At 45.1% G+C, this 22,921-nt stretch overlaps 3 protein-coding genes across 10 annotated transcripts in view; 1 reads left to right on the top strand and 2 right to left on the bottom strand.

Annotated features, from left to right (window-relative positions):
* DCAF6 (DDB1 and CUL4 associated factor 6) overlaps positions 1–4,115 on the bottom strand; it is a 73,480-nt gene extending 69,365 nt beyond the window's left edge. For 3 of the 6 annotated variants that reach the window (XM_054628071.2, XM_077174579.1, XM_077174580.1), the window contains exon 1: positions 3,826–4,113. In XM_054628071.2, coding sequence (XP_054484046.2) covers positions 3,826–3,919 — 94 coding nt within the window. In that variant the 5' untranslated portion in view covers positions 3,920–4,113. Of the gene's footprint in view, positions 1–3,825 lie in introns of all 6 variants that reach the window. The other 3 variants (XM_077174578.1, XM_077174577.1, XM_054628073.2) reach the window with 3 other exon arrangements.
* A 143-nt stretch (positions 4,116–4,258) lies between these two features.
* On the top strand, positions 4,259–11,693 carry MPC2 (mitochondrial pyruvate carrier 2). Its single transcript, XM_054628078.2, has 5 exons — positions 4,259–4,782; positions 8,154–8,194; positions 9,699–9,783; positions 10,858–10,969; positions 11,468–11,693. Exons 1-5 carry the CDS (start codon positions 4,677–4,679, stop codon positions 11,505–11,507), a joined length of 384 nt encoding a protein of 127 aa, XP_054484053.1. The 5' UTR covers positions 4,259–4,676; the 3' UTR covers positions 11,508–11,693.
* Positions 11,694–12,424: 731 nt separating this feature from the next.
* MPZL1 (myelin protein zero like 1) overlaps positions 12,425–22,921 on the bottom strand; it is a 36,423-nt gene continuing 25,926 nt past the window's right edge. For all 3 annotated transcript variants that reach the window (XM_054628076.2, XM_077174581.1, XM_054628077.2), the window contains one exon: positions 12,425–17,593. Coding sequence is in view for 2 of the 3 variants with exons in the window: in XM_077174581.1 (XP_077030696.1) it covers positions 17,492–17,593 (102 nt within the window). In the remaining variant the exon portion in view is untranslated. The remainder of the gene's footprint in view (positions 17,594–22,921) is intronic.

Below are 22,921 nucleotides of genomic sequence, written 5' to 3'. Positions count from 1 at the left end.
CCACAATGCTATCTCTGAGATATTTGCTAAGCTTAAAAGAAAAAGAAGGAATGAAGACTTCAGAAAATAGTATCTGCATGAAGATACCAGAGATTGGGGAGAGCTGATTATTTTGATATTTGCTTCCATTGTATCAAGTACCACAGCTTCCAACAACCACTCTGAGCTAAAATACAGCATCAGTTCCTCTCCTTTTAAATTGAGAGACTTTCTCTGTATAGCCTGCTATGTCAGACAGCAAAAATAAACCAACAAAACAAAAAACCCAAAACAAACAAATAAAAATAAAAAGGAAGTCTTCATTCTTCCTGCTTAAACAGAGCCATTCTTGGCAGCAGGACCTTCACAGAAAAGCAAATAAACCCATCACATTAAATACTTCAGAGGAATTATGGATCCCTCTTTCTGCAAGAAACCCATGCTGCCGTTTCTCTAGCCAAATCATTATATGCTATATTTAATGCACACAGAGGCCTTTACTGCGCAGGCACAGAGCACTTTACCTGCCACCAGAACAGGTTTGTTCACTGGTGGCTGAAACATTGCCACAATGATACAAAATTGCAAGGTTTGGAGATTCCTGTGAAAGTATCCTGAGTAATTACACTTGCCAGCTTCAGGGCAGAATTTAACTTGCACACGACAGTTTTCCAGGGTAAAAGCCCCACCATGTGCTACTGAAAGCAGTCTGAAACTCAGTTTCCATCTGTGATCCAGCAGCAGGGCTCCTCCCACCAGCAGGACGATGCCTAAACTGAACTAAAGGGAGTTACTGACAGCCTCCCCCAGGCCCCTCTGGAGACCTCAAATACAAGAACTGTCTGAAATTGAGACTAATTAGCCTACAAATGCTGAAGGAAACAGAGCTAACAGATACATTGCTGAGACCCACATCTTCCCTCTGCCAGCACAGCAGGAGCTCTCACCAAAGGCTAACACCTGAAGGACACATCCAGGGATGCACCCACGGCCCCATCTTCGTGAGCTGTTCCTCTGGAACTCCGTCCAGAACGGACTGCGCTTCAGAGCTATTCTTTAGAGAGCTTGCAAAATCAGACAGAGCTTTTACAAGGCAAAATAAATTCCAAAATAAATTCCAGGGGTGAGCTATCTGCATGGAAAGGTACATTACACAGATCCTTCCTGGAGCAGCTGTTTTCAGAAGCTGAGAGAGGCTATTTATAGAGTGCCACTTGATTGCCAGTTCACATGAAGCTAAAACACTGAGTAAATAGGAAACAGCAATTAGTTCTCAGATGTCTTACTTCAAAACATGGTCACTGTCGATATTTCTGATATTTTACACTGCAGCACAACACACAATCATCCCACTGAAGGGCTCATTAAGCAAGTACCATCCACACAGACACATCTTCCTCCCAACTGCATTGTTAGTCATGGACTTGCTATAATGCTTTTCCTTTGATTTGCTGGCTGAAAAGGTGCAGCAAGAAAAGATATATATAAACTACATCATTTTGTACCTGAATCCATAACTGTTTAGACACGTTTACAAAGAAATTTTGCCCAAACAAAAACCAAAAGATGCAGATGGACAATGCTTCGAGTCTCCCACTACTCCTAAGTTACAATGAAATTCCTGTCCTCCATTTGTTCTGTCTGCCAGATTGTTGAAACTCTACTAAAAAATATATATATATAAATAGGAAGAAGCCTCACTTCCCACGCAGATCAAACCAGCAGTGACCAACAAGCAGTGGCACCCAGCTGCCCACTGCAGTCTTGACCAGTGGCCCAGAGAACAAAGCTCCTACACAGAGCTGCTGAACTCTGAAAGAGAAAAGACCCACACCTACACTGCCCTGCACACAAAAAGGCACAACAACAGGCCTCTTCCCTGGGAAATCTGCACTTGAACAACCACACCTGAGTAGCAGCCCAATCAGTGGGTTTATTAAGGCCATAAATGCCATTTGGGGTAAAAGTGCAGTGGTTCCACAAGACAAGTACACCCTGTACCAACCCCCTGGTGAAAAGCAGGAGTCAGTAAGGACTGGGCATGTCTTGCCACCACCAGTGCAGATCTCAACATCAGTTCAGTGGGAAGCCTCTCCCAGCTCCTATTCTTTCGAGCCTCTCAAGCAACTGAACATGTTTAGGTGAAAGGAAGAGCAGTAAATATGAGACCTTAGCCAAGGCACCAGAGTTCTGCTTTTAACTAAAGTTATATGCATTTTATTGGAGCAGCATCCAGAAAAGACGTCTTGGTAAGTCTGGGAAGATGATTTCTACTGTTCAAATCTTAGTACTTCAACTCTCAGAGACACAAGCACATAGAAGCAGAAGAAAAAAACTAACAAAGGTCTTCTTCAAAAAAAAGGCACTTATTCAGAATCTGCACAGTACAGTCCTAAATTTAACATTGAGCTTTTTTGCTCCAGAGCAGACAAAACCAAAAAAAAAAATCCAGTCAGAAGGATTGATCACTTAAAGTTAGAACAATCCTCATTTAAGGGTTGGCCAAGCACAGCTTGAGACATTACCAAAATCAAAAGCAGCTAGATCGTTAGGTCTCAACCTTTTTTTTATTTTAGGACTCAAAATTTCTTTCCAAGGGACTTGTGCACTGCACACACATACCCCCCTCTCTGTAACCGGTAGAAACCTACCAGCAATAACCCTGATTTCCTCGATTAACCTTTTCTGGATTACTGAGCGCTCAGGGACTACAGACAGAAAACTCCTGAGTTAGGCTCGGTAATGCGATATCCCACCTTAAATTCCACCAGGAAAAAACCAAACGACAGACCATGACCACCGAGCGCAGCGGGGAAAGCCTGGGAGGCACAGATCGACACTCGTTTTACAACGCTGTAAATCAAGCTCCATCTCGAGTACTCGAGGTTTGCACTCCAAGGCAGGAATTGTTTTGCCACACGAGCACAAAAGATCGCGTTCCCGACCCACTGAGCCACCTACCCCGGAGAGAAACCCTCCCAAATCCACTACCATGGATCTCCACACCTCCGAAAACACGGGAATAAATGCCAGTGTTTAGAATATTTTTTTTTTCTGTAACGTTTTTTACAGAACCTACGCCACGACAGAGAATATCGATAGCTCCCTCACGCCACGGGGAAACCTCCCCGCGGCCTCGGGAACTAAAAGTGGCGCTGGCTTGAACTTGGAAAGTGAAAATTCCTGGCGAGGGCATGGAGGCGAGGGAAGCCCGGGGCTGCGGGGACCCCGCCGAGCACTTGGGGACACAACGGGGGGCGGATCGGCCCGCACCGAGCGCGTTCCAGCGGCTCGGCTTCCCCCGAGCCCCGGGAACACCTCCCGGGCGCCGGGACAGCGGCCGCGCCATGATCCCGGAGGCGTCTACGTGCATTGTTCCCAGCCTCGGGCAGCTCAGCGCCGGTAAATCCGGACCCTGCCCGGCGCCGGGCACGGAACGCCGACACCGGAGCTATTTTGAGCCGCCGCCCAACTTCCCGGCTGGATCTCGGCGTGCAACAGTTCCTTCTGGGAAGCAAGGGCGGCGGGCGAGCGGAGCCGCGCACCGAGGGACCGGGGGGTCCTGGCGGGCCCCGGGCCACCCGGCAGAAGCACCCTAACCACCCGGCAGCTCGGAGGGATGGGGCCGCGGTGTCCCGGACCACCCCTGAGGGCGCGGGGGGCCGGGAGTGGGTTTGGAGGAGGCGTCGCCGCCCCACACGGGGCACAGGAAACTTCGGAGCTGTGGGGCAGCGCGGCCGAGCGGGGGAGCGGCGGCGCCTGGAAGGGGCTCCGGGCCCCCTCCCCGCTCGGTGGGGCGGCAAGGACAGCCGGAGCCCGTCCGCACCCCCCGCCCCCCGTGCTTACCGAGGTAGTGCCTGCGCAGCAATCCGGGCTCCTCCAGCCCCAGGGTCCGCTTGCGCACGTCCCAGAGCAGGTGTGGGCAGCGCCCGCGGGACATGGCCCCGCGCGGGCGGCAGCGGCGCGCGCCGAGCGGGGGGGGTGCGCCGGGACCGGCCGGGCGCGCGCGATCACCATGGGAACCGCCGAGCGGGCCCCCGCGCGCGCGCCCCGCGCCCGCCTCGCGCCGAGGCACCGACCGCGAGCCACAGGCGCGGCGGCTCCGGGACGCGCCCACCGCGCGCGTGGCCACGCCCCCCCCGGCCGCGATGGGGGCCACGCCCACCGGGCGGAAGGGGGGCACGGGGGGCCCGAGATTAATGCGCGTCTCGCGCGAGCCGGTGACGTCGCCCGCCTCGACTGAGGGGAGGGCGCGTCGTGGGCGGCGGCGTCAGGGCGCTGGGCTCCGCCGGGAACAGACCCGCCCTGTCCAGTGAAGCGCTGTGAAGCCACAAAGCGGCCATCTTGGGTTTGGGCGCATTACTCGCAGCGCAGCGTTCCCCGCGGCGGCCATCTTGAGGGGAGAACGAAGCGGAGGCGGCCATCTCCGAGCCGGGCGCCTTGCCCTTGCGAGGGCGGCGGGCGCGCCAGCTCTCCCCAGGTGCCCGGGCCAGCGCGCTCAGCCAATAGCGCCGCGCACAGCAATCCGCCCCGCCCCGCCCCTGCGGCGGTGGCCAATCAGAGCGCGGGCTGGCGGTGGGCAGGCCCGGGGGGCGGGACCGGGGCGGAGGAAGGACGCACGGACGGGACGCGGCCCCCGCTCGGTGCCCGCTCGCCCCTCGCTCCCCGCTCGGAGCCCGCTCGCCCCGTCCCTCGCCATGGCCGCCGCCGCCGCGGGACTCCGCGCCTCCTATCACCGCATGCTCGACCGCATCGAGCTCATGCTGCCGCCGCGGTTCCGGCCCTTCTACAACCACCCGGCGGGTAATGGGCGAGGGTCACCTTGGCCCCCGGTTGGAGCGGCGGGAAGGGCGGAGCGGGGGATGCGTTCCGTACGGGTGCGGGGCGGGATCGGAGCCGCAGTAACGCGGGTAGGAGCGGGAAAGGGGCCCTGGAGCGCAGTCCTGCTCCGTAACGGGGAATCGATTGTGTGTGCGAAGGGAGAATGGGATAATCGGGCGGTTCCGGGAGGGATGCGCTGCTGTCGCGGTACCGTGGCGTGGATCCAGGGATCGCGTGGGATGCCAGAGCCTGGCCCGGGGGATGTCATGGGTTTAAAGGGGCCTGGAGGCCTCGGCAGCCGATTCTTTCAAGAGGATGTGCTGGAAAAATCATAGAATGGTGGAATGGTTTGGGTTGGAAGGGATATTAAAGATCATCCACTTCCACACCTTCCACCAGAGCAGGCTACTCAGAGCCCATCCAGCCTGGCCCTGGATGCTGCCAGGATTTCTGATTTTAAATGTGTCCTGGTAACTCAGGCAGCTTTTGGTTTTATTTCCTTTCTGCTGAATCCCAGCTTCTACCAAAGGCAACTCGTGCCCATTGCTGGAGGACTCCCGTGGGTAAAGAACGAGCTCCCCTCACCTGACCTACAGTTTACCTTTCCGTGGGGGTTTGCGGTATTAGGGAGAAACCTCCTGTAAAGTGATCTCATTCAGAGCCATCTACGTGGTGTTTGTCATGTAAACAAATTGCGTCGGTTGTTAAAACGAGCTCCCGATAAAATCCTGGCATTCCATAGGCTCTGTCCCCACTGCTCTGTGTCAGTGTCACAACATCCTTGACTCTTCACCTACCAGGAATATGCCCTGTAAAAGTGGACTTTGGTTTGCAGTCAGTTGCTCTATCCTCTTACAATGGCCCTTTCTTGGAAGGAAAATCGTTGCTCTAAAGGAATCACAAAGAGTGAAAAGTGCAGTTCTCAGAATGTTTGATTTGTACTGAATTCACTTGACCAATGTATTTAACATTAACGTATTGTTTTTATATATAAAGAGACAATATGTCCAACACTGAGAGACACATTCCACTGGTGGGAAATGTGGCAGCTTCCAGATGCTCTTAGTGGATGCAAGGCACAGCAGGTACTGGGAACATCCATGTTCCTTCTTCAACAGAGCTGTAGTGGGAATTGGAGAAGGTTTTGCAGGTTCTCTTGCAGTGCCTGTGGGCTGCTTTTAGTCGTCACCATAATGTTGTAATTAATAAATCCATTTTTAGGGATTCTGTGTGTATATGTATGTTATATATACACACACATATCTGTCATAATCTATTACTGATGGTATAAGTGAGAAAAGTCACAGCACAAGCAAGTATAGAAACTGAGACCCTGCAACTTTTATTTTAGCCTTGAAGGTGTGTCTGTGAGAAAGTTATGCAATAGATGTCACTCTGACTGCAGAAAAAAAAAAAGTGGGTTAAAAATGAAAGGCTTTCTATTATCTCCAGTGACATCTAAATCTCTAGTCTAATTCAGGAATATAAGCATCATTGTCATGAAATTATAAATCACTTGTGAGGCACGAAGCACTTTCTGGCATAAAGAAAGCTTCCAGCAAAGTAATTGGTGCCTGTTACAAACTGTTTCTTTGGCTGGCATTACTGGAGGACAGTGGAGGGCCTGGCACACCAATTCCCCAGGCTGCCGTGGGAAAGCAAGGGCTGAGCTTGTGCTCCCTCCCCTTTGGCCTCTCTGGTTCACTTTGCCTGACTAAACTCAAGTTTTCAGCACAAAGACTTCTTATATTTAATAGAAGTCATACATTCTATAAGCTGGTCACACACATGATATCTAAATTAGCCTCTGGTTCTCATTCTATAAGCTGGTCACACACATGATATCTAAATTAGCCTTCCCTGCTCTCATGTGCTGCTGTTGTATTCATCCTTGAAAAACTCTGGATGTCAGGAGCTGGGAAGAACTCAGCCAGGCTGGGTGCTTGCTGGAGTGCCTCCAAGGAGAGGTGTTTGACAGTCTTACCTGATTACAAACTTGGCTTGGTACCTTCCCTGTCTCCAGCTGTTTCTTAGTTCTGCAGTCAGCAGTTTGAAATGTTCGAGTTTTCTATTAGTAATAAAAATTAATGTCAGTCTTCTTGAAAACTCTACTAGCTGTTTAGGGAATGTCAGTTTAATAATTTATACTCACCCCACATCCTCTAGTACTCCAAATCTGAGTTTGTGTTTTAGAATAAGATAAATGTTAGTAATTAAAGCTACTCTGTAAGACTGATTTATTTATAACAAGCTGAATTTGCAGCCTGGTACTGACACACCAAATAAGTGCCTAAGAGAACAGCAGCTGAAGTTTGTATCTTTAAAGGATGAACATTAAGCTGCTGTTATCTAATATTCAACAATATTAGACAAAAGGTAATGTGCTTGTAGTTATTAAATGCAGCTTGAAACATGATCACAAGCAGGGTGGGTTAAAAAGGGCTTTATGCAAAGCTGCCAAGCCAGTTTTTGTTTCCCAAGTTGTAGTTTTAAACTTGACGGTGGTTAAAACTGGAAGTACAAGTAGTTAGTGCAAGTATTTTAAAGGTTGAATTATTAGTGAAGAAATAACTCTCATAAAAAGCAGGCAAACAAAGTTCTGGTGGTTACTCCTATGTAATATATTACAGTGAAAACTTGGCTTCATCTTGCATGTTATCAGAGTGCTGAGCAGTGACCAGTGACCTAAACATTAATTTTTTGTGATAAAATTAGAACAGTGTCCTGACTGTTTCACAGGGGGATGATACTTTGGATTGTGGTCTCTCATTTAAGGCTTGGAGCAGAAGTCCCAGATTAATGATTTCTGGCATAGTTGTAGGTGTGGCTTTGCAGGGCTTTCTTTAACCAACCACTGGCTATTTTAGCACCACTGAAAATTATATGTATTCGTAAGAGAGTTGTTTTTTCCCCAGGTCCCCATGCCATTGGATTTTTCTCCCTTCCTTCTTGAGATTTCACCCTCTTCCCCATAATCCTCCTTTGCCTACTGGTAGATTTTTGGGGTGTTTTCCCTGTTCCTAGGCCTTTTCCTAACTCTTTCAATTATAAATGCATTTTGCCTGCTCTGGTGTCCTCAATTGCTTAAACATGGACATACAAAATCCTATCCAGCTGTTGCAGAAATGTATGGAGTGATTACACAACTGAAGGTTGATGCATTGGGTTGATGAATTATGAGTATTAGGTGCCAGAGCTGATGTACAGCAGTAGAAAGTACCAATAGAAACAATACATTATTAAAAAAAAAAAAAAAAAGAAAAACCAAAATAAACCAATATAAACTTACTGCAGGTATTAAAACAGCCACATTTACTAAATAATTTAACTTCTTTTCTCCCATCCTCCCTCAGGTCCCAAAACAGTGTTTTTCTGGGCACCTGTTATGAAATGGGTAAGTACAAAATGCCAGCTGGTGTCTGGGTGTCAAGCCCAGGGCAATCTGCAGCAACACACTGAGCAAGCAAGAGTTTCCCAGCAGATACTGGAAACCTGCACAAAGATTAGAGATTCTAATTCTTAATATCTGGGGAGGCAGAAAATTAGCCTTAATAACAGAGAGCACAAACCGAAGGGGATACAGCGTGGGGAAAATGCTTTGTGGAAGAATTGTGCTTTTCACTGGGTTTCACAAAGGCTTTCTCTTGTGAAACACCAGCTGTTGCTCAAGGTGGGCATGATGCAAACTCATAAAGCATGTGTCTCTTCTGAGATTAAGGAATTTGAGAAGTATCTTAAGGAAGCCAATTCCTAAGGCTCATAGCTTGAAGCATGTCAGAGCACAAGGTAGTCTTGACCTAAAAGACAAAGGCAGCTGCCATTGTGGCTGTCAGTGGTTCTCTGACTCCTGTGAGCTTCTGCTTCCCACTGCCTGCAGCCCTGGGCTGTGTTTGTGCCCAGGTGATGCAAATGCCACCTCCTAATTCACTGTGCTCTTCTGAGGTGTTGCATTGATACAGATAAAACAAGAGATCTCCAAACCCATGAGGGTTTGATCTTGTTTGATAGCAAGGATGTAACCTGCTCTTACCACTGCCAGCTGCTTTGTAACTTTGCCATTGTGAAGCCCAGCGTTTTGCAGGCCACAGGCAACATTGTGCTCTAAGCTACAGCTTGGTTTCTTTGTCAGTGTCTGAACTGGAGCTGCAGGAGCCATGGTTAACCTTCCCCTTCCTCAGAGGTTCTCCCTGGAAACGCCCTCCTGAGCCTGAGCACACAGGCAGCTCTTCTGTGCCCAAGGAGTCCCGGGTGAAAGCGTCAGGACTGTCTTTCTGAGGGGTTTTGTTTGGGTTTTTTTGTGAGCTGGTGTAAAGGGAACATGAAATTGTATTTCCAGTAGAGGGCAATAACACAACAAACAAAGCAAGCAGTGTTTGCTGCTAATGTCAAGTAGATCAGCCAAGCCATGCCTCAATTTGCCTGCACATTTTCTACTACTACTGGAATTATATTTTAAAAAAAGCACTTTTACCCCCTCAGATGAAGCTGAGTGAAGACTATATATGGTGAAGTTTACCACCAGTATCTTAGCCTGACCTGTGGAAAGAAGGCCTTATTTAGATAAGCCTCTACTTGTTGCATGAAAACAAGGGTGGATTTTTTCAGCTGCTTTCAAGCAGCTATGTTTAAATTAACCTTGTTCTTGAGTTAATACAAAACTGCCAGTGCCTGGGATTTTATTGCCACGCAGTTGTAGCTGCCATAACTGTGTTCTTTTTCCTACCACAAAGGACTGGAAATGGATGGTGTCTCCCAGAGTCTAAGTGCTCACAGAATGCATCCCATCTCCTGCATAATGCAGTAGGATAAGCACTGAGCTGTGAAGCAGCTTCCCCTTGTAAAGCTCTTCATCTGTTACAGGAGTCCCAGACTGGTGCTCACTGAATTTCTCTTTGCAGGGCTTGGTGGGGGCTGGACTGGCTGACATGGCCAGGCCAGCAGAGAAGCTCAGCACAGCACAGTCTGCAGTACTCATGGCCACAGGTAAAGCCACCCTTACTCTCCGTTTTCACACAATCTTCCATCAGTACTAATACATTTCCACAGAAAGCCCTAATTTGAACATGCTAGCTGTCACTATTGCTGTTGCTGATTCTAGGACAGACCTCTACTTGTTATTAAATCAGTCAGCATTCTGTAATTATGTAACAGTTTCCTACACCTGTCTTAATTTGGAATTGTTCAGCACAAGTTACTACGAGTTAGGCATGAGTGTCATCCCCTAAGTTACCATGATACCATTCATTGCAGTAAGTGACCTCTTTTCCTTCAGATTTTGAATTTTGAAATCAGCCCAGGATACAGTGACTTTTTTAGAACAGACTTTAAAGGATTTAAGAATGGTAATGTAATTACACTAACATAAATGGAAACAATTTCCAAGTGTTCCAAGAAGTTGGAAGCAGTGGACATGGACTACTGCACTGCTGTCTGCCAAGAATTCTCACACTGGCAGAAACAATATTCTGTAATCCTAGAATCATTTAGGTTGGAAAAGACTTTTAAGATCATAGAGTCCAACCATTAACCCAGCACTTCCAAGTCCACCACTAAAATGTGTCTCTAAGTGACACAACTACGCTTCTTATAAACACCTCCAGGGATGCTTCTGCACCACTTCCCTGGGCAGCTTTTTTTCCAGTGCTCTTCCTGTCTAAAAGGGTTCTCCAGACTGATATCTGATGCAGTCCTGTGCATTTTGCACAAGCTTTGCATAATCTCCAATGTAGTGCAGCAAGCTGGATATACAGCAAAATACCATTACCCTGCAACTGTTTTGGAGAATTAAGGTCTAGGCTGCTGTAGACTATAGAGGATCTTTGATATTCAGACTATGACTGACCTTACTGTAGCTATTTCAGAAAAATGTAGTACATACCTGTCGATGTCCCACTGGCACTCTTCACTGAGAAAAAGGTAGTTATAAACAACACAGTTGTCTAACATGAAGTTAGGAAATTTGTTTACTTCAACTGCCTATGAATCTGCCTCCAAACATAGGGAAATATCTGAATATTTAATTTGAAATATCTTTAAACTTTCCATTTTTTTCAACAGGCCTTATTTGGTCAAGGTACTCCCTGGTGATTATCCCTAAAAACTGGAGTCTGTTTGCTGTGAACTTCTTTGTTGGCTGTGCTGGTGGTTCCCAGCTTTTCCGAATATGGAGGTATGCATTAACAAGGGTACAAGTACAGCTTAGCATTAACCAGGAATTTATAAATGCTGCCAGCCTCTCTGTCAGTGCAACAGGCAAGAGGAACTGAACCATTTATGAAATGTTACAGATCGGTTTTGCTACATTGTTAGTTTTACAGTTAAGTTGGAGTGAAGCTGTAAATATTTTCAGTCTAGCTAGAGCAGCATTGAATCTTGTCAGTTCCAGCTGGATCAAAGGGCTTTTAAGCAGAGCAGCATTTTTCAAAAAAATTGTTTCTTGAAGGAAATTTTGGGAGTTTTCTGGCTTCAGTACTGGCCAGGAATGTGGCAAACTTAGCTACTTTGGAACTTCCTACAAGAATTAAGATATCCTATCCCGAGTTTCCACCCTCAAGTCCATTGTAATTTTAAACCTCCTCTGGTGAACAGATTGCTAGGACAACACTGTTATTGTAACTGGTGTTCTATTCTATTCTTAGCCTGTGCTCTTTCTTTTTTATTCCTATAGGTATAATCAGGAGCTAAAAGCACAAAAGCAAGTGCAATAAAGAGATGCTTAACCCAACAGGTCAAATCTAGCAACGCACAAACCCATCCCCATGGGACTTAGCTTCACTAATTTTAATGTTTTTTTCTCTGAGAAAATAAAAGAGGAAAATAAAGAGAGCAAATGTTTTCTAAGTGCAAATAACCAAGTATCTCCACAAAAATAAAGGGCAACCTTTTAAAATGAAGGCAGAATTGTCTTGCATTGTCTCTTTAAAGAAACTGGCTGGATTTTGTCTAAAAAGAGTTGCTGAGCCTCACCTTATCTGACTCCACTGAACAGTGCTGGGAGTGACACAGTACTGGTGACAGCCAGAGCCTCAGACTGAAGTGACCTTTCCTGTCACAGTCAGAAAACCACCTGGCTGGGGGTTTGCCATATTTCAGTAACCAACAGTAGCATTTGCATTTCATTTCCTGATGCTCTTCCTTTCCTGGTAGCATAAGGATATTTGTTCTAGCTTCAGCTGTGTGTGTCTTCATTTGTTCCCCAGCCACCACTGTCCTGAAAAAAAAAGACAGCAAACAAATGTGCCTCTGGTGTTTTAGCTTCCTTCACAACTCCAGGCAGAAGATGGGGTTGTTGAAGCACCACACTTAGACTCAGGAATTCACATGCAGGGGAAAAGATAACTGAGGCAAGGTAGGTTCTGATGAGTCTGTCAGCTCCCCTTTTTCAAAGGCTGTCCCACCATGAAGTCAGTTCTCTGCTCTGCCACAGTTCCACTGGCATGTCTTGGTCCTTGTGGCTTGGTCCTTGGTCCCAGGGTCTCAAGTGGCAAATTCTCCAGCTGTGCTGGTCACCAAGTGGACACAGTGACTGAAGAAGAACACTGCTAGGAAGAGAGGTGGTGTATTCCAGTCCCCCCTCCCTTCCCACTCCCCAGCCAGTTAAGACTCATCCAGCAAACCAGTAATGGGAAAAAAAAAAAGTGTATTAAAATATTCACAAGATTACAATAGAAAACATTAAAGTCCATTCAAGAAAAAATATCCAAGATAACTGTTTCCAGATGAATCTGAAAAAGCAAAAGCACTAACAGTTGGTACACTGGCTCTTCATGTAATCAGGCCATGCAATGCATATCTAGCTCCCTCACATAGATTATACACCTGTCTTACAGGTGTTTGTTGTCTTGCACACCTCCAGGACAGAGGTTTATAAAAGAAAAGTACCCAGTCTATGTTTTCAATTACATTTACCACATAAGAACAGTTGGCATGGCAGGGAGACAGAAAACATTGCACAGCACACTGATCTCCAAAGGCATTGAACTTATATTTTAGAGTGCAAAAATACCTGTAAATGAAAGGGCTTATTAGCTTTAGGGCAGTGAAGAGAAGGGAAAGAGAAACCTAAAGAGAATAATTGCTGAGCCTTGTTAATATGATTTTGTAGTCTCCCGTATAAAAATGTTACACTGCAGAGGTGTGGCCACAGCCCAGAAGTCCCACCCACCTTCTCTCTTGGTGGTTTTATTGAGGAACTATTTCCATCACCTATGATACAATAACTTTTTGTATTTGAGGTCCTTGGCAGATACACTACTGATGTAGAATTCCAAGACAAGATTCCAATACAGAGTGAAGGTGTTCTGGTCACAAATCAAAAACTCCATACCTGATCTCAATGAATCTACTCTAAGGTGATGCAGCTTTTAAGTTGCATGCACACCTTTACTGCAGTTACAAGACAGATGGTTACCTAGACAGTTCTCACAGGTTTAAAAGGTTTAAAAACCTAATTACAGCTCTTGTCACAAACTGAAATACTACTAAAGCTTTGAGAGAAAACAAAACCCTACAGGTCTCCAGTTAAAAATGACACATCAGGCAATGAGTTGCAGAGACATATCTGCCCCACTGTAAAGGCTCTTAATGCTAACATTTTGTGAACATGATGAGCATCTTCCTCACAGAAACACTGCTGAAGTCAAAAGGGGCCATGGAAACCTGATGGACTGAGTACAGCTACCAATTTACTTAGCTTGATACCTTATTTGTAGTCCTCTTGAAATTCATTATAGTAATCAAAAATTAAGAAGATTTCAGACTGATCCCAGCTTTGTTTGCATGATGAATAAGAGAGAATTTATTGCAAGTCTGTCATCACACAGGCCCTCCCATGTCCACTATCCAGGAGCAATGACCCCCCTAACTCTTTTAGTCACTGGCTACTGCCTCAAGAGAGGTGCCTGCTCCTCCTCTGGGCTGCTGCAAACCTGGCACACAGCCCTTGTTTTGAAAATAGATGATCCTAAAAAGAGTTGGCAGCAATGCAACAACAGGACAAGGACAACACCCTTCATGTTCCTCAAAATCCAAGCTGTTCTTTTCCTCCTGCAAGGAACAGCATCAGAGAATTAAGAGAACAGAAACAGCAGAGCAATCAGTTCAACTTCTGGTCACCAGAACAGCAGAACCAGACCTTGTCTGAAACCTCTGCATGCTCTACCATCAAGGAAGAGACGTCCTCTGTCTCCTGAGACTTTACTAAGTAAGCCAACTCAGCATCAGTCCCTTTCTTCAGCACAGGTTATATCATTAAACCATCTCAGTTAACCTGAGGAACAGAAAGTTCACAAGTGTTGTCTCACAATGCCTGAAGTTCTTCTGACTTCAGCATGAATACATTACTTAATAATAATATTGCTCACTTTTCCATGACCAAAAAAAAAATTTAAAAAAATCAACAGCCTTGGCACTGGAGTGGGATCCACAGATTTCTGCCATTCCTGGGGGAAGACTTTCATTTCTTTCTAAAAGGATGTTTAGTGTTTTTTAAAATACTTCTACGTTTACGTTTTTAAAAAACTTCTACGTTCACTCTGCCTTCATAAAGAGGATCCAAGAAGCCTTGCAGGGAGCCTCCTCAGTCTAGGCAATATGAACATACCTGTAGCTAGACAAAAGCCATGCAAGGAGATGTCTCCTCAAGTCAGTTAAAATCAGCCAGACCAGTGTGTCTCCTAAAGTTAGCACCAGATCAGTCCTAAAGTTAGCACCGGATTCATGTGCTTCCTAAAGTTAGCACCACATCAGAATTGTGCTCAGATTTTCCAGTACATTCCAGCAGGAAAAGAAGCAAACATTAGTAGCAGACTTCAGAGGCAAGGCCAGCCCCATATTCTCATAGCAGCAAGTTTCTGATCACCACATTCATCACAATTCTCCTTCTTACTCAAAAATGTTGGGGGAGCAAGACGGTGATGCACAGGGATGAACAGGCAGATCAAAATCAAGTTTCTCCATCAACCACATCCAAAGCATTAATGTTTTTTAAGTGTAAAATAAATGTTGGGAAGTAACAGCCTGATAGATAAGGAAAGCAGCAGCAGGATTCCTCCTGATCTTAATCATAATTTATACTGGGTTGGAAGGGACCCATCAGGATCATCAAGTCCAGCTCGATCCTATAGAACCACAGAATCACACACTGGACTGGGCTGGGAAGGACCTTAAAGATCATCTGGTTCCAACCCACCCACCATGGGCAGGGACACCTTCCATCAGACCAGGTTGCTCAGACCCTCATCCAACCAGACCCATAACACTTCTAGGGATGGGGCATCCACAGCTTCTCTGGGGAACCTGTGCCAGTGCCTCACCTTCTTCTGAGTAAAGAATTTCCTGACTACAGCACCAACATCAGCACTGCAGCAACCAAGGCGGTGGATCTTATCAACAGATGGAGGCTTGAGTGGACAAACTACCCCTGAGCATCTCTGTCAGCTGCCAGCACTGGGTACAAGCACCATAGCCCTTCATGTGGAGTGCTTAACCCTGCTTAATCCATGAAGTAGAAGAAGATATTTAAAAGTCTCCAGTGAAGAATAATTTTGTCCATTTTTCATCTTGTATGTGTTACTGCCAAAAAATAAAATGCTAAAATATTTACAGAGTTGTTAGTTAGCCACAGCTCAGTTCCCTACAAGACTTGGCAAATACCTGAAAACTGATGCTTTAAAACTGAAACATGCCCTTTTTTTGATACCAGCCAAGTCTTGGAGGAAGAATTACACAAATTCAGATATTGCAGGATTAGCAACTGACATATGGCAGAATAAATTAATCCATGGTTTCCTTCTGAGCTCCAGTTTTAAGAAGCTGGTTCTGGCTTTGAGGACAATGTCCTAAGATCTACCCAGTGCATGTGTACAAAAATAAAGCTGTTGATTTCTAATAAAGGCAGCTTTTGTCAGAAAACCAGTGAAGTCTGATCCTGATAAAAGAATAGTGTTGTCATTCCTAATTTTCTTGGGAAAAAAAAAACCCCACTGTACACAAAATAAATATTTAAATTGCACTGTCATAATGAAAGGATTATCTAATGTGGTTGTGAAAGGGTCTACCATGGGCCTGTAACCATTTTTCATGTGCTTGGTGTTAAGAGTCAAATGTGGGCTTGAGTTTGTTCGGAGCAGGTTGCCCAGAGATGCTGCAGAGGTCCCACCTGTGGAGATGCTCCAAACTGGGCACAGTGCTGGTCAGCCTCTTCTGGCTGACCCTGCTGGAGGAAGGCTGGATCATCTCCAGAGGTCCCTCCAACCTCAACCATTCTGGGACTGATTCTGAAACAGACTGAACTAGGAAATGGGTAAGAATCAGAGAAAAGGGGTTACCATAGACCAAACTGAAAATTATTTGCTGCCAAAAAAAAAAAAGCCCAAAAAAAAACCAACACAAACCAAAACTACCACATTGGGATGTACAGAACAGAAATCCTTTTTCTATATGCCACTTTGAGATTATTTCTGCTGGAAGGCCACTTCTAGTTTTGAGCACCAGATTTCAGGATACAATGGGTCAGCAAAAGAAATCCTCATCAGCAGAGATCCTTAATAATCTCGGAGGAGGTTAATCTAGAAACAAGAGGCTGGAAAATTGTACTCAAGCACTAGACTTGCAGAGATTAGGGAAATAAACTGCCCATCTGCATCTTCTGTGCAAATATTGGTCACACAAAAAAAACCACACATCAAAAAACCCAAAGAGCCCTGGATTTCCTCCAGTTGTTCAGCTTCCACTACAGGCTTTTGAGAACAGATAAAACAGCTCCAAGGAGGTGACAGTGGCATAATGGAGCCATGGGAGAGAGGCATGGGAGTACTACAGCTTCCAGATCCCTCGGAGCCCTTTTTAACACATGAAATGATAGAGCTTTGAGGAAGAAATATTTCACTGAAAGGTTCAACAGAGTCTGAGGTAACCACCTACAGCTACAGCTTCCTATGCCTTTAACTCACCCTCTCCTTCATTTTCACAGGTAAACTCCCATTTCACAAAATTCATTAGATCAACACTATCCCTGCCACTTAAAGGACTAAGCTTGAATAGCTGGGCTCATTGAGAAGTAAACTGTTTGTGACCCACGTTACACAGGTCAGGTAGGCCTAAGGGTTTCCTTCACTCACACTGCTAAGACATACATTTCTGATAGCTAGGAGTGACAATTTGGCTTACAAGACCAAGTGAGAGGGTCCAGTTTACATGAGAAGGCAGCCTGTACTGAGAATCTGACCAAGGAAAGATAAATACCCTGTATACATAAAGAATTCTGAATAAAATGAAAATGTCTTCTTTATAGTCACTTCAACAAAAGAAATTAAGCCCTATAAGCAAAGAAAAAAGAATCTCCAGGTCAATCTAGGCATCTTCCAGTTTCTCCATTAATAATCAAGATAAAAATATTTTAAAATTGTGATGCGAGTTTTCACTTTCTCTCTCGTCACACAAGATACAAAAAAAAAGAATATTGGCAATTTATAAGCAAAATTCTTACCGCATTTCAACATGCAACATTGGTCTCACTTCTGTACGATTAAATAGACTATTTACACACAATACATATATATCTCTCCCTCTGTATGCACATGCATTGGTCCTAGCCTAGGCATCAAAGGCCACATGTGAGAGTTCTCTGGGTCAAATCTTGCTCAAGCAATTCCAGTCTGAATGTGTGTTGTCCTATGGATAGCTGAGGATCTCAGTTCTTCCGAATGTCGGCGTAGACCACAGACTCTGACTTGTTGATCTTGTCGCTGTGCTGTCCCCCGGAGTGATCTAACTGCGCGTAAATGACTGGGCCCTGCGGACACAAGGAACAGGCACAGTCAGGCTTCCTCACAGCTGCCCACACTGCCCCTCGCTTCCATGGGGGCTGCAGCAAGATGAAAGCTAAAGCAACACCACACAGCTTTTATGACTGCGAACGGCACTTGGAAGCAGGTGGAATGAACCCTCAGCTGCACGTGAGCTCTAGTCTGCCACCTTTCTCCTCTCAGGAGCATGCCAAACAGCACCCTTGCCTCCCTCCAAACCTGCCTGCTGCCACAGAAAGCAAAATCCAGGATCCCTTGCTCTGAAAAGCAGCAATTCTTATGTGCTATGTAGCAAACACATGTGGCTTAGACAGATGCATGCCAGATTTAATACTGTTCAAGAGAAACTGTCCTAGAGGTTACCAGTCAACAGCAGAGTGTACTTCCCAACTGCTACTCAGGTCCTGTAAATTCCAGCATGGCTATGCCACTTGGATAAGGAAGCTGCAGCCACCCTGTGACTCAAGTCACTGCCCAAGCCAGTGATGGGGCCAAGACTTACACAGCAGTGAGCCAGAAGTGCTAAAATGGTGCAGTACTCCAGAATTCTTACCTGACCTCCAAGCCAATCCAGGCAGCAGCAGCTCACAGACACCTTGGGCAGGCATGGCCTCACACCTTCGTGACATTTGCTGGGGTGCAGGGGAAGACATTCCAGCCCTGTCTTTCAGCTGAACATGTGAACACTTCCTTAAACACCACATCCTCTAAAACATAGCCCAGGGAAAGCCAACTGCAGCTACTGAGGACAGGACTGCAACCTCCATGGAGCAGAGGTCCAGCAAGACAGGTGGGACCTTGATGGCAAGAGAGCTGCAGCTCCCATGCTGAACCCCCCAACTGAGACAAGCACAGGGCTGCCAGCTGTCGTGGTTTGAGAGGAAGTGAGTTTTCTGGGATGCTGTAGTCACACCAATAGGTATTCAGATTTGAATATTAGCACTTGGTGTGGCCACTGGAGACATTGGATATGCCTCTGAGAACACAGGAGTTAAAAGCAGAGCACTCCTGTGAGAAGCTCTCTTAAGTTTCCACGAGAGATGCAGGTCAGACCTCCCCTGGCCCAGCTGCTGGCCAGGCAGGGGAGGGGAAAAGCCATGCGGCCGGGAGAGGTAAGCCTGGCCCTGAAAGTAAAAAAGTGGAAGAGAGAGAAGCACCAGTGTTAGTACCCCTCAACCCCAGGAAGTGAAATTTGAAGGGGACAAGTGACCCAGAAGTGAGACTGTGCTCTTTTTGGAACGAGACAAAGCATTCTTAAAAGACGACCCTAGAAGCAGCTCTGGTCCATGTTCAGTACTGAGAGCACTGGGCATGGAAGGAAGAGGTCACGGTGGCAGATGTTCTCTGGGCAGTGCCATGAGTGACACGGAAACACACGAGGCTTCAACGCTGTTCCCAGGGGAAGCCCATGGTACAGGAAAGACTCCTCTCCTCTTGATGAACTAAGAATTGATTGTCTGAAGAGTAATGCTAGACCGAGAGTTGAAATTTAGAAGACAGACATACTAGAAATTTGGTGGGGGGAGGAGGAAGTGTATTTGTAAGGTTTTCATTTTTCCTGTGTGTTCCTTTTTACATATAGTTGTAGTGTAGTTAATAAAGTTTCCTTTTCTTTATTTCTAAGTGGGGGCGTGCTTTGCTTATTCCTGGTCACATCTCACAGCAGAAACCAAAGAGAGTGTATTTTCATGAAGGCACTAGCATTGCACCAGCGTCAAACCGTGACACCACCACACAGCCTGTGCAGGAGGCAAAGGGACTGAGTTATCTTGGGATGACTGGGAGGGAATTAAAAATAGAGAGCTTTTAGTTTAGTTGTGGCTTTTTCAGCAGTTTTTCCTTCAAAACCTTTCATACATTTCACTGTTCTGGTGTCCCTTATGTCCCAGAAAGAAGGAGCCTTCACTGGCACTCCTCTACCCCCTTCTTGCCAGTACTTTTGGAATCCCGACAAATTAGGAAACATTTGTATAGACCTGACACAAACTTTTCCATCTATTTTCCAAAGCAATTATGAGCCAGAGATGAAAACAGACCTTCTGTACAGAAAATTAAGCTGTTGAAGGACCACAGATACCTTCCTGCACAGCTGTTTTCCCCCCAGTACAGTAGCAAGGCTCATACCTGATAAATACCTTGTTCTCTTTGAGAAGTGATTTAAATCCACATTTTATTCCTTCTGGGTAAAGTATTTCCAAAGTAATAAAGAATAGAGGAAGAAGATTGACTGAAGGGTGAAAAATTGCAAGTAGGTATAAAATCCTGAATATAAACAACACACTGAGAAAATGAAAAAAAAGACACTGATGTCCTAGAAAACCCTGGATTTCAAATCTCATTACAGTCACTTTTTAAAAAAACTTATCTGCTATTTGCTTTCATGCTGGTCTGGTCTCCAACATTGTATTGACATTAATAATTCCAACCAGATCACAGTGTCTATATAAACTTCAAGACAAAGTAACCCTGAAGTTTAATTGCAAGCAATTTTGGAAATCTCATCTGCCTGAAGCCAGAAGTCAAGGGTATGATAAATTCAGCTTGAGAGCACTATCAGTTAAAAAAAAAAATAAAAAATAACAAATCTAACTACACTCACTGTGACATTCCAAATTTTGTTCAAGTAATTCTGATGGGTCAATTGTCTACCAGTGGAGTTCACTCAGTATCAGTTACCACTGTACTGGATTTTGGCCAGTTTAAATAGAGTCACCATGCTGCAGGCAGCATATCAGTGCTGTGGAGAGACTGACTGCTGTGATCAGCTGATCCAAACCCAGCTATCATTGTCTCAATGTGTTCACTGTCAGTCACCTACAAAAAGTGGTAAATAGCCAATACGAAGAAAAGGAGGGACCAAGAATTTATTGCAGTGTTCATCTATTTGATTTGCTGCCAACTGATTCTCTAGCTGACTATAAGCATCACCTGGGCCATTTTAAAAATTGTCTAAACAATTCAGAACTTTCATCTAACCCCAAGAAAGCTCATCCTGACTCTTCAGAACCAGAAGACAGACTAGCACTGCTATATAAAACCAGCATTTCCTGAAGCCTTGCAATTTTTCCATTCAGAATTGAAGGGAAAAGAGCAGCAGGTGTACCTGCTAAAGGTTTGACAGCAGTCATTAATTGTAAGTTACAAAAAAGAAAAAGGAATTACAAAGTTAGACCACCATGGTCCAACAGGAGTCTACAGAATATTCAAAATTCTCAGATTCTGAATGACGTTGCAACTACCACAGATTCAGGCTCTGGGAAAGTTATCTGAAATTTCAATCAAGATTCTTGGCATTACAAACTGCTCCTTCTCAGGGTCCTGGGATCCAAACAAGGACATCCATATGGGAAATCCATGTAGTTCTTGCCTTCACTGTAAATCACTTCTTATCCACACAAATAACAGTCCTGGTAGAACAGCACTCACTAGAGAATGATGGCAGGGACAAGAACCACCACAGACAAATCTGACAGGACAGAACAAACCTGCTGAGAAGGAGGGCACAGTGAAAACAAGCAGAGCTGATTCAAGCAGCTGAACACTCATAGAATCAGATATGCAAACTCCAGAAAGCAAGGTCCACACCTGAGTAACTTGTACTCAAAACAAAGGAAGTGCAGGCTCAGTGCACTTTCAGCTGAGATGTGATGCAGATAAATACTCAATCACTGATTCTTGAACTAATACATAAATTAAAAAATGAATAAACTTCATTCAATTCATTTAAATGCCACTCTAAGAGCGAACACCTCTGTTACTGTTTCTAATTTGCAGAGGCAGTTTTGTTTGTATTCACAGTTCTTTTCCACCAGTGAAGTACAAAGCATTAATTCACTTCCTACACACCCTACCTTGTAAAAAAGCTACAAGGAAGACCACAGGCCTCTGCTGTTTGACCACAGCACTGACTGTGGGAGTCACTGGTCTAAAACTGCCAGGCATTCCAAGAGACAAGAGTGTGCCCGAATCAGCAAACAGCCTGCAACAACTCTGGGAACTGCTAGGAATGAGTATCTGCCTTTCACCTGCACAACACCTCAAAAGCTTGAATACTACAACTCACTTCTTGATTACCAAGAAACACTTGTATGTGATAAAAGATTTCAAATATGTTGATTTGCATGCTGATGTGAGCCTTAAAGAAACAACCAAACAATGGCTAGAAGCAAACAGTGTAAGTCTAATCAAATGAAATTTAGCTTCCTCACTTGTTGAAATATTCTGTTCAAAATCTGATCTACCCTGATTTCACTGTGGATCTTTGTAAAGACAAGGAAATATGTTTAGTTGTTCTGTAAAGATGGGCAAATGCTCAAAAGGAGGTAGAAGACCTACTTGCTGCTACAAATGTCTGCCACAAAAAGAAACTCTGTTTGCCCAACAAAAGAGATTAAAATTCTAAAAACTAAACTAAAATTGAATGAAAAAAAAGCCATTTGCAGTATTTTTCAGTTGAGGTCAGCAGTGCTCACACTTTGTGTTTTCCTTTAGGAACTTACCTGCAGGGAGAACTCTGTCAATGAAGAAACAGACTGCAGTGACTACAGAAGGGCAAAAGCACCCTGATTCTGAGTTAAAAATACAAAGTTTAGATTTACTCTGCTGCTCCTTCCAGCACACTGAGACTCAGAACCCTGGGGACATGGAAAGGTGAGGACACCGCAGGTTTTCACACCAAACATTGGAGTATTTTTGCTTTGAGGATGCAAGCACAGAACAGCATCTGTGTGTAGCTCTTAGGGCACTTGCAAGTACTCCTTCATGCCATGACAATAATTAGCTAAAACTTTTGGGGGTTTTGACCAATGGATGTTGACTCCAACAGGTACTGTACCATAAATCTCAGTGTGCTGGTTTTGCAAAAAATTTTTTTTGAAGAGGAGATGGTGGGAATTATTCGTCTCACTCACCCGTTCCAGAAGCATCTCCTATGATCTAGAAAAGGCAAGTTTTATCCAGGCCTTATAAGCAGCGTGCTGTTACAAGACCTAGTCCAATCAAAATCTGACTGTTTTTAAATCCTGATTCTATAGTCTCTATGAATAACTGATCTCTGAAGACAGAAGGCAGCTTTGTGGGTCTGTGTGCTGAAACTTTGGAAATACTGCATGGCCCAGAACAAAATGCATTTCAAAACCAAACTAGAAGCCCAGCAATGTAGGAGTTTAGACTTTACTGAGCTGACTGTTAGCACATTTGTTTTCTTCCTGTAGTGTTAATACATTAACACACATCTCCAATATTTTGTCAGGAGAAATTAACAAACCAGATATTAACTTGCACACACTACACTGCAGCCACTTGCTAAAAGGTGG

The sequence above is a fragment of the Agelaius phoeniceus genome, chromosome 2 (genome assembly GCF_051311805.1).
Source record: "Agelaius phoeniceus isolate bAgePho1 chromosome 2, bAgePho1.hap1, whole genome shotgun sequence".
Classification (NCBI taxonomy): Eukaryota; Metazoa; Chordata; class Aves; order Passeriformes; family Icteridae; genus Agelaius; species Agelaius phoeniceus.
The sequence above is the reverse complement of the archived record's forward strand: the minus strand, read 5'-3'. Positions and strand labels throughout refer to the sequence as shown.

Bases quoted from the DNA above. Each gene is read 5' to 3' on its own strand.
- MPC2 (XM_054628078.2), top strand. From the start codon at position 4,677: ATGGCCGCCGCCGCCGCGGGACTCCGCGCCTCCTATCACCGCATGCTC. The intron at 4,783-8,153 runs GTAATGGGCGAG...ATCCTCCCTCAG, and splicing joins CTTCTACAACCACCCGGCGG to GTCCCAAAACAGTGTTTTTC. The intron at 9,784-10,857 runs GTAAAGCCACCC...TTTTTTCAACAG, and splicing joins TGCAGTACTCATGGCCACAG to GCCTTATTTGGTCAAGGTAC.